The sequence below is a fragment of the Danio aesculapii genome, chromosome 14 (assembly GCF_903798145.1).
Source record: "Danio aesculapii chromosome 14, fDanAes4.1, whole genome shotgun sequence".
Classification (NCBI taxonomy): Eukaryota; Metazoa; Chordata; class Actinopteri; order Cypriniformes; family Danionidae; genus Danio; species Danio aesculapii.
In genome coordinates, this window is record NC_079448.1 from 55500569 (window position 1) to 55512293 (window position 11725).

The 11725-nt window shown below is 35.5% G+C and overlaps 1 protein-coding gene across 1 annotated transcript in view; it reads right to left on the reverse strand.

Annotated features, from left to right (window-relative positions):
* Nucleotides 1-11725, reverse strand: part of LOC130241275 (diacylglycerol kinase theta) — a 71680-nt gene that overhangs the window by 15534 nt on the left and 44421 nt on the right. Inside the window, exons 8-14 of the mRNA XM_056472995.1 lie at nucleotides 11236-11336; nucleotides 10187-10401; nucleotides 8197-8287; nucleotides 7862-7916; nucleotides 7188-7249; nucleotides 6566-6716; nucleotides 970-1008 (exon numbers count right to left, since the gene is read on the reverse strand). Coding sequence (XP_056328970.1) covers nucleotides 970-1008; nucleotides 6566-6716; nucleotides 7188-7249; nucleotides 7862-7916; nucleotides 8197-8287; nucleotides 10187-10401; nucleotides 11236-11336 — 714 coding nt within the window. The remainder of the gene's footprint in view (nucleotides 1-969; nucleotides 1009-6565; nucleotides 6717-7187; nucleotides 7250-7861; nucleotides 7917-8196; nucleotides 8288-10186; nucleotides 10402-11235; nucleotides 11337-11725) is intronic.

Below are 11725 nucleotides of genomic sequence, written 5' to 3' on the forward strand. Positions count from 1 at the left end.
TGCTCACAGCACAGTTTGTTTGTGAGAGGAACAATAAGAGCGGTAGGTGTCAGAAACCGGTGACAAACGCTGCATATTTTAACACCAACACATTTCTAAAATCCCCCACATCCTCATCAGTGCGAGTGTGTCTGAGGCAGATGATGGCATGTGTGTGTGTGTGTGTGTGTGTGGAGAACAGGGGCTTTATTTACAGCGTCGCCCATACACACAGTTATCAAATACAGTCACAAACACAAAGACACACATTATTGTAGAGTCTACAGCCTGTTCTCCCTCTGAGGCCTCAGATGATTATATTCAATGCTCTGTGCAACACATATCAGTTCATTCATTTTTCACGCATTGTGTTTTTTGATTCACTGTGTTTTTTCAATTGATTCACGGTTATTATGGGATGCATTGTAGTACAATACAATGTTAAAATACAACGTTATGCTAACAAAATGCAAACTGCAATATGTTAAAACAACCCTCCATATTACAAGGACTCAATAGGAAATACAAATGCTTAATTGTGAATGAACATCACATCGCACCACTGGCTTTTATTTTAAACCATGAACACCATGTCTTGCTAAATATCTCACACAATAATGTACTGTATTACATAAAGGACTTGTATAGTCTGTGCTAGGTTATGTTTATTCAACTATTTATAACATATTTATAGATAGATTAGTGGCTGAGTATATAAAGCTTTAAAATGAATAATAATAATAATAAACAACTTTATTTTTCTATAGCACCTTTAGAAGTAGCATCTCAAAGCATCTTTACAGACATATAAAATGTGCAGCAGTAAAAGATACATACAAGGATGAATGCAAGATTAATATAATAATAATATATAATAATAACAATAATTTAAAATCACATAACAAATAATAATAGTGAAGGATCTAACAATCAAATAAAAGCTAAAAAGTAAGATTTAAATGATGATTTAATATGAATGATCAGGCTTACCTTGTCCTGCATAAACATGAGTGATGGACACCAGATGACCTGAGAGAGCGAGAGAGAGAGAGAGAGAGAGAGAGAGAGAGAGAGAGAGAGAGAGAGAGAGAGAGAGAGAGAGAGAGAGAGAGAGAGAGATTGCTAATTACACCAGATTAATTATACCAAATTTAACATTTCCAACAAATACACAAACATTAAGGCATATTTTGTGAGAGAACTCAAGTCTGATATCAACAGCAGATCATTTCTTGACTATTTTTTATCCTATTAATGTTATTATCCTAACAATATTTACCTAGAAAACAGGGTAACACTTTATTTTGATGGTGCATTTGAGTATTAGTAGACTGTCTGCTTAATATCTGCTGATACTGCTCCTTCAACAGACATTTAACTGACTATAAGAAACTTTGCAAGTACATGTCAACTTACAATAACCCTAACCCCAACCCTATCCTCAATCTATCAGTTTACTTATAATCTAGTGAGAATTAGTGGGCATGTAGATGCAAAGTAACTTAAATTCAACAAACAGACATCAAAAATCAAAATATCAAAATAAAGTGTGACCAATTCTTACAGGTAAAAATATAATTCAATAGTGCTTTTATTCAATTCTCACTAGTAAAAATGCAGTTAGAGAGCCCCATTATTCAATTCTTACTCATGATAAATACAATTAGAGTAAAATAATTAAAAAAATACAATTAGTGACTGCTTTTATTCAATTCTTAATAGTAAAAATCCAATTAGATTATGCTATTATTAAATTATTACTAGGAAAAATCCAATTAGACGGTGCTTTTTTAATGCTTACTAGTAAAATTTTATTATAGAGTACTTTTATTCAATTCTTACCAGTAAAATACAACTACACAGTGCTTTTTCAATGCTTACTATTAAAAATACATTTACAAATCACTTTATTCAATTATGACTAGCAAAAATATTATTTGAGTAAAAATACTAGCAAAAATGCAGTTAGAAACTGGTTTTGTTAAATTCTTATTAGTAAAAATTCAATTAGAGAGCATATTATTAAATTACTAGCTAAATCTAATCAGAGAGCACTTTTATTCAACTCTTACAAATAAAAACAGAGAGCCCTGTTATTCAATTCTTACTTGTGAAACCACTCTCCAATTGTATTTTGCGTGTAAGAATTGAATAAAAGCGCTCTCTAACTATTGTTACTCAATTCTTTCTAGTAAAAATACAGAGCAATTTTATTCAATTCTTACTAGTAACAATACAGTGTTTTTTTTTTTCAAATCTTATTTGCAAAAAACATTTTTATTAGCAAAATCTAATCAGAGAGCACTTTTATTCAATTCTTACAAGTAAAAAAGAGAGCCTGTTATTCAATTATTTGTAGTAAAACCACTCTTTAATTGTATTTTACGTGTAAGAATTGAATAAAAGCGCTCTCTAACTATTGTTACTCAATTCTTTCTAGTAAAAAGACAATTAGAGAGCCTTTTTAATAAATTCTTAGGTAATACTTTATTTTGATGGTGCATTTGAGTATTAGTAGACTGTCTGTTTAATATCTGCTGATATGCTCCCTCAACAGACATTTAACTGACTATAAGAAACTTTGCAAGTACATGTCAACTTACACTAACCCTAACCCCATCCCTATCCTCAATCTAACAGTCTACTTATAATCTACTGAGAATTAGTTGGCATGTAGATGCAATGTAACTTAATTCAACAAACGGACCATCAAAATAAAGTGTGACCGAAAATAGCTATTTTTAATTTCTCTGTTGGTTTTAGTTTATGATGTAATCATGTACGGCTTCATTCGTTCATTCATTTTCTTTACGGCTTAGTCCCTTTATTAATCCGGGGTTGCCACAGTGGAATGAACCGCCAACTTATCCAGCATATGTTCTACGCAGCGGAGACCCTTCCAGCTGCAACCTATCTATGGGAAACATCCATACACACTCATCCACACACATACACTACGGACAATTTAGCCTCTCAATTTACCTGAACCGCATCTCTTTGGACTGTGGGGAAAACCGGAGCACCCGGAGGAGAACATGAAAACTCCACACAGAAACACCAACTGACCCAGCCGAGGCTCGAACCAGTGACCTTCTTGCTGTGAGGCGACAGCACTACCTACTGCGCCACTGCGTCGCCAATGTAAAGCTTTAAATAGGAAAATTATCTAAACTTTTTTCAAATATTTGGAATGAAATGCTAATGGTCTAATCCGATTCAATTCATTTTGCTAAGCTAAGCTAAAAGAGACCCTGCCAGAACAAAAAAAAAATGGCTGAATGTATTAAAGGATTATTCTAGTTTACTGTTTAGCTCTAGAAGACTTGTAAAATTACGTCAAAAAAGGGTGGAGTGTTCCTTTAATAATAAGCATAAGCCCAGTTTGACAGTTTGCAAAGGGTGTGAATATTTTTGCACATGCCACTTTTTGTTCGAATGCAAATAAAAGCTGCAAAATATATTTTTTCCACAATGACGCATCATCTGAATATCTTTTGGGAGAAGCCTGGGTCAAAAAAAGACCTGCTGGTTCAATGTATGTATGCGTGTATGTAGTGTGTGTACTGTATGTATATATGTATTATATAATCACGTTACTATTTTATTCATTATGTAATGTGCGATGCATATAACTAGTGTTAACTCCAGCAGCGCCTCCATCATCCGCTGTAATCCTCACACAATGACTGATGGCAGATTTACAGGCCAGCATTGTTAAAGCACACTTTCACAGAAAGATTATCATAATCCTCAGAGTTACATTCACCATATTTGTTTTTACAGACTTTAACTCTTTCCCCGCCAACATGTTTCTTTTTAAGCCATGGGCAACACGGTGGTTCAGTGGTTAGCACTGTGGCTTCACAGCAAGAAGGTCACTGGTTCGAGTCCAGGCTGGGTCAGTTGGTGCTTCTGTGTGGAGTTTGCATGTTCTCCCCGTGTTGGCGTGGGTTTCCTCCGGGTGTTCCGGTTTCCCCCACAGTCCAAACACATGCAGTACAGGGGAATTGATGAAATAAACTGGCCGTAGTGTATGTGAATAAGTGTGTATGGGTGTTTTCCAGTTCGGGGTTGCGGCTGGAACGCCATCCACTGTGTGAAACATATGCTGAAATAGTTGGCGGTTCATTCCTCTGTGGTGATCCCTGATGAATAAATGGACTAAGCCACAGGGGTCAAACTCAGTGTCTGGAGGGCCTCAGTTGCGGTCGGTCTGAAAACCGCTCCAATTAGTCCACCGTTTTTATGTTGTTAAATTTAAAAAAAGGACTGTGTGTGTTTATATCAGCCCAATATGACAGTATATACACCATACCTACACACATGTCTGTCCAAACAGCTGAAGAGTAGATATTTCACCATAGGTGCCCTTTAAGCATTTCTTATAAAACTCTTTCACACAGGGCAGAATTCCCCGTAATAATTAAATAAACTTCATTTCAAAACTGCATGATGTGTTTACTTGCGTTACATTGGATTAATATTTACATTTGTTTAATGATTTATTAAAGTACAAACATGCAAAAAAAGAAGAAATCAGTAAGGAAGCAAACACTTTCACATTACTGTATGGATTTGATTACTGTATAGATTTGAGGCATGGGCCGGTGTAAGATTCTGACGCTCTGATAACCTTGGATAAAAATAACTCTGTTTCACGGTTTTGTGATTTCTGCTCTAAAATATCTTCTTTTTAAAAGTCTCGGTATAAAACACAAACTTTTTCCGCTTTGAACACAATTCATTTTATTTTGAGAAACATTTTAAATATGTAAACATGGCAGATGTTCAAAACTTGCATTTTGTTGCCTTGTACTTGTACATGTGTAATGACGATAAAGTTGAATCTAATCTAATCTAATCTAAAAATGAATCATTGATTCTGCAGTCAAAAGCACAGATTTCTTTACAATTTAAAACAGTATATTTGAATATCTTTTCTGCTGGAGATACTGCTGTGCTAAAAACAAACAAACAAACAAACAAACAAACAAACAAGCAAACAAACAAACAAACAAACAAAATGTAAATAAAAAAAAATTACACATACGGTTGAAGTCAGAATTATTAGCCCCCATTGAATTTTTTGTCCTTTTTTTAATATTTCTCAAATGATGTTTAACAGATCAAGGAAATTTTCACAGTATTTATGATAATATTTTTTCTTCTGGAGAAAGTCTGATTTGTTTTATTTCAGCTAGAATAAAAGCACTTTTTAATTTTTAAAAAATCCATTTTAAGGTCAATATTATTAGCCCCTACAGCAGTGTTTCCCAACCCTGTTCCTGAAGGCACACCAACAGTCCACATTTTCAACCTCTCTGTAATCAATCGCACCTGAATCCTCTTATCATAACATCAGAAGAGAATCCAACACCTGAAGTTAATGGGTCAGATAACGGAGACATCCAAAATATGTACTGTTGGTGTGCCTCCAGGAACAGGGTTGGGAAACACTGATCTACAGAACAAACCATCATTATACAATAACTTGCCTAATTACCCTAACCTGCCTAGTTAACCTAATTAACCTAGTTAAGCCTTTAAATGTCACTTTAAGCTGTATAGAAGTGTCTTGAAGAGTATCTAGTCTAATATTATTTACTGTCATCATGACAAAGAGAAAATAAATCAGTTATTAGAAATTAAACTATCATGATTAGAAATGTGCTAAAGAAATCTGCTCTCCGTTAAACAGAAATTGAGGAAAATAATAAACAGGGAGGCTAATAATTCAGGGCGTTTAATAATTTTGACTTCAACTGTACCTCAGGAACAGTATAGCAGAAATTGTTGGCGGTTTTAAATCCTTGACTTTTCCAAACCGCGGTTTACCTTGAAAACGGTTATCATCCCACGCATAATGGATTTATATATATTGTAAAATTGTTCCATGTTGTTCATTGTCGCGATGACGTAATGATTTATTTATGTAATGATCATACTAAAATAATTAGGTTATAGATATATTGTGAGGTAATTAAAACTAAAATAACCTGTCACGGTGCAAATAATTAGACTTTAAAACACCACAAATGACTGAAAATAACTCCTCACTTGTCTCCCAGCATCAGTGTTTATTTTCAGCTCTAGATATTGGAGAGGCGGGGCTAAACACAGTAAGACAGGCCTCATCTGATTGGTCAGATTTGAAAACAACCTATGCATGCAGTGCACAAATGCTTGACACATACAATCAACTTAATTTATGGCACTAATAATTACTTGAATTAAATTAAGGCGTAGTGTATGAGTGTGTGTGTGTGTGAATGTGAGAGTGTATGGGTGTTTCCCAGTACTGGGTTGCGGCTGGAAGGGCATCCACTGTGTAAAACATATCTCAGAGTATTTGGCGGTTCATTCCGCTGTGATAAATCAGAGACTAAGCCAAAGGAAAACGAATGAATGAATATTGATCTTCTCTGAGATATGTATATTGCGTATATTATTATCTCGATATAACGATCATTTTTCAGTATGTTGTGCAGCCCTTATTAAACATAAAACAATTAAAAATACCAAATTATATTCTGTATATCGCAAATCCTACAGAAATATCGCCCAGCCCTCATCACAGGAGACTCACTTTTGATAGCGAGGTGTTCGGTCAGCAGTTGTGTGTATTCCTCTTTGCTGAGATCAGCTGGAAATCCTCCCAGAAGCAGACTGACCTGCACCACACGATTCCTGACCTCCTCCAGGTAAAACCGCGTCTGATTCATCTGTCGCAGAGAGGTCTGAAACACACACACACACACACACACACACGCACACACACACGCATGCACACACGCACACGCACACACGCACACACACACACACACACACACACTAAAATTCACTTAATACAGAACTGAATGTGTGACTTTTTAATGTGAAAGTTTGTGTTACGTCACTTTCAGGACAGATTTAGAGTCAATTTAGAAGAAACACCCTTCTCTCAATATGCATAAGATTTTCTTAAACTCCATATAACAAGGACTGTAAATGCCCAAATCAGACTGCACTAGTTAAAAAAAATTAGATGTCAGTATCTGTATGTTAAGGATATCAGTATGCTTTTTCAAAAAAAGGGGAGGAGCTATGATATGCCCCGCCCTCTCTTCATGTTTCAGTTGAGATTACGCCAAACATTGAATAAGAAAATGCCCATTTCAAAGCCTTTAAGAGCGGTGCTTGACTATCAGGATGGTTTGTGCTCCACGCACCTTCCGTATCTCCTGCAGTTTATCCAGTAAAAGCTCCTGACCGCTGAGAACCTGCCGCTGAACTGAAGACGACCACAAACACAAAATCAGGATATCAGTAAACACAAATTATAAAATATACATTATAAAAATGGGTTCCTCTTTATATTAAGTGGCCTTAATTACTATGTACTTGCATCAGAAAATAAATACAATGTACGTATTGTGTTTATATAGTATTGCAACCACTTCTGGGGCCCTTAAAGTGGGATACGGGTAAGGTTATGGACAGTTTTGGGGGTATGGGTAGATTTAGGGTTAGATTAAGGTAAGGATAGTTATAAATGTAATTACAAGCAGATCATTTAAAAAATATTAGTACAATGTAAAAACATGTATGTGAATAATAAGTGCATTGTACTTGATTAATGTAAATGCAAGTGCATAGTAATTAAGATCACTTAATATAAAGTGGGAGCATGAAATTGTATATAAATAAAATGTGTGTTTATAGTGTATAGTGTATTTACTAATAATAAAATAAAGATTAAAAAATAACACATCACTTTTAATTGCAGTGCATATATACACCAGATATTTACACTGCAATAAAAAAGAAACTTTACATTTATGACACTGTTACATCATATGCGTGTGTAGAATGATATAATATAGATAAATAAACAGGAACTTGCCTTGTTTGCTGCTCATGAACACTTCTACCAGGTTAAAGTCATCAGGATTTTCATCCTATGGACATTTGCAAATATTTGTATGAAAACCACAAACAAACACATATTTGGGGGTGGGGGGTGGGGGGCTTGGTGTGTTGTTGGTTTGGGGATTGTGTTAATATATTGATTTAAAAATTGTAAATCTGATTAATTCTAAGCGTAACTGCACATATTTATATGCATTTTACGGCATTATGTGTATATATATATATATATATATATATATATATATATATATATATATATATGTTACAGACACAAATAATTGTTGAATAAATTGAATAAATAACCCTTACCTGTTTTCTCAGCTGTGCGAGCGCTTCTGTAATGATGGAGTTTACTGTGCTGCCTCTGCCTGCAGTGACAGAGATATAGGAGACTCCAACCCTGAAACACACACACCAAAAAACAAAACTTTCTAACTTTCATCTAAAAGCATAAAAAGCTAAGAAACTTTCCATCGCATGATTAACCTCATTAATTTAACACTGATAAAGGATATTCACAGAATTTTTCACAGATTTACTGTGGTCAAATATTACATAAAGGACATTAGTGTCCAATCGTGGCGCGAGCGGAATCAAGCACTACCTGGCTGAAAGTGTGTCAATAAGACACTAAATCAGGTTCAGACCCACACTCACAAAACAAAACTCAGAATTTTGGAAAATCTTTTAAATCTATTCAGTCTTTCGGTTTAAGACACCTGATACTGTGTTTTAATGTGGACAAAGGGCCAAAAAAACAAAAACAAAACGAAAACAATCATCTTTTGAAACTGATCAAAGGCTAAATAACAAATTAAAAGAAAACAAAACAAAACAAAACCCAGAATTTTAGAAAATCTTTCAAAGTTTCAGTTTAAGTGGCCTGATACTGTGTTTTCGGTTGGACAAATTGCCAAACGAAATGAAAACAATAACAAAATGAAAACCAAGCCAAGCCAAGCCAAACCAAACAAAACAACAAACCAAAACAAAACAACAAACCAAAACAAAACAACAAACCAACAAACCAAAACATAACATAACATAACATAACAAAAAAACAAAGAAAATCAAAACAAAACAAAGCAAAGCAAGGCAAAACAAAGCAAAACAAAACAAAGAGAATCAAAACAAAGCAAAGCAAAGCAAAACAAAACAAAACAAAGAAAAACAAAACAAAGAGAATCAAAACAAAGCAAAGCAAAGCAAAACAAAACAAAACAAAACAAAGAAAAACAAAACAAAGAGAATCAAAACAAAGCAAAGCAAAGCAAAACAAAACAAAACAAAACAAAACAAAGAAAAACAAAACAAAGAGAATCAAAACAAAGCAAAGCAAAGCAAAACAAAACAAAACAAAACAAAACAAAACAAAACAAAACAAAGAAAACAAAACAAAGAGAATCAAAACAAAACACAAAACAAAGCAAAGCAAAGCAAAGCAAAGCAAAGCAAAGCAAAGCAAAGCAAAGCAAAGCAAAACAAAACAAAACAAAGAAAATCAAAACAAAAAACAAAACAAATAAAAACAAAACAAAACAAAATAAAGCAAAGCAAGGCAAAACAAAGCAAAACAAAACAAAGAGAATCAAAACAAAGCAAAGCAAAGCAAAACAAAACAAAGAGAATCAAAACAAAGCAAAGCAAAGCAAAACAAAACAAAACAAAGAAAAACAAAACAAAGAGGATCAAAACAAAACAAAGAGGATCAAAACAAAACACAAAACAAATCAAAACAAAAAACCTGTACCCAGAGTTGGAAAATTGAGGTTTCAGTTTCAGTCACCTAAAACTATGGATGCTGCGTACATTTGTCTCGATGACAACAGCCAAACAATAGCAGTCCTACGAGTCTGTGTGTGTGTGTTGATGTCTTTCATATACACCTGCCCTGTTTTAGACAAATACTGTCAGCTTTTCTGCCCTGAGTGAGGCTGATGCGTGCTCTGTTTGGAGAATCAAGTGCCATAAAACCCTTCGAGAAGTCAACCGTTCACTCTGGCACTCTCTTTACGACGTGTTGGCATTACAATTTATACAAGTTTTGAATGTAAAATTGGTTTTCCATTGTGTTCTGCTTATTTATATACAGCTAACTTTGTCTTGTAAACAGAGGTGTGTCATATGAATACAATGAACTGTAAAGATGTCAGACTTTAAGATATGGAGGCCTCAAACTCATCTGTAGGTAAATATATGATATTGTTAGCTCTTGAATGTCTGTAGTAATATATTTCCCTATGCAGGTCTGTGTGTTTTATACTTGTAAGATGTGATATAGTGCGTTATTATCACTCACTTGAGCCAGCCGGGGTAAATCTTCAGCACCTCTGTGTCTCTGGGTTTAGCTCTGAGCAGCCAGGAATCAGACGCAGCGTCTTTAAAGACAGATTTGTTGTCCGGTGTGCCGTTACGGTTGATAATGTCCTCGGTGAACAGACCCTGCTGGCCGTAACTCTGCAGCTCGTAATCCTGGGCTTCATCCGGGATGTAAAAGGCTCTGAGCGCAGACTCCTGCAGCAGATTTACAGAGTTAATCAAACCTGAGCGGTGTTTCAAATGACACACTTACACACTCTGAGTTTAGTGTTATACCAAATAGAGCACTAATGGTTTGTAATTACCAATGATTTCCAAGACAATGTTTAACAGTAAATAAATTAGTGAAATAAATCACTAAATATAGTGGCTATAATGAGTATGACCACATTCACAACCAGCAGAAGAATTAAACGTCTCCATTGGAGAATATTGCTTGCACAATCCAAAACAAATAATTCTATTCCATCTGTTTAACACCAGTAGCTCCTCCCCTTCTACTTAACACCAGTAGCTCCTCCCCTTCTACTTAACACCAGTAGCTCCTCCCCTTCTACTTAACACCAGTAGCTCCTCTACTTCTACTTAACACCAGTAGCTCCTCCCCTTCTACTTAACACCAGTAGCTCCTCTACTTCTGCTTAACACCCGATTGCCCCTCCCCTTCTGCCTATATCCGATAGCTCCTCTCCTTCTACTTAGCACTCAATAAATCCTCCTCCTCAGCTTAGAATCCAATAGCTCCTCTTCTTCAGCTTAGCACCTAATAACTCCTTCTGTTCTACTTAAAACCGGATAGCTCCTCCATCTTCTACTAAGCACCCAATACCTCCACCCCCTTTTACTTAGCACCCGATTGCTCCTTCCCTTCAGGGGATTAAAATTGTACTTATTCTTTTTAGAATTTTCAAGTAAATCCACTACTTGCACTACAAAAATAGCATAGAAGAGTGCACAAGCATGTGATTTGGGACGCAGCTATGACCTTTATATTGACAGATGAAAGCTGAGCGTGTGTAAACCTCTCACCACCACGTCCTCATTCTTGATGATTCGAGGGATGGAGACCAAACGGAACTGATTCCTCTTGGCTGCGTCGTCACCATCGAAAACCTTCAGCGTCTGTTTACCTGGAGACCAGAGACAGCGGTGTTCACACTGAAAATCACTGTCAGACATGATGTCACTGTCAGATATGTCACTCAGCTATGATGTCACTCTCAGAGATGATATTATGTCATTGTCAGACATGAAATCACTCAGACATGATGTCACTCTCAGATATGATGTCACTCTCAGACATGATGTCACTCTCAGATATGATGTCACTCTCAGACATGATGTCACTCTCAGATATGATGTCACTCTCAGACATGATGTCACTCTCAGACATGATGTCACTCTCAGATATGATGTCACTCTCAGATATGATGTCACTCTCAGATATGATGTCACTCAGCTATGATGTCACTGTCAGTTATTATGTCACTGAGAGATATGATGTCACTCGGACATGATG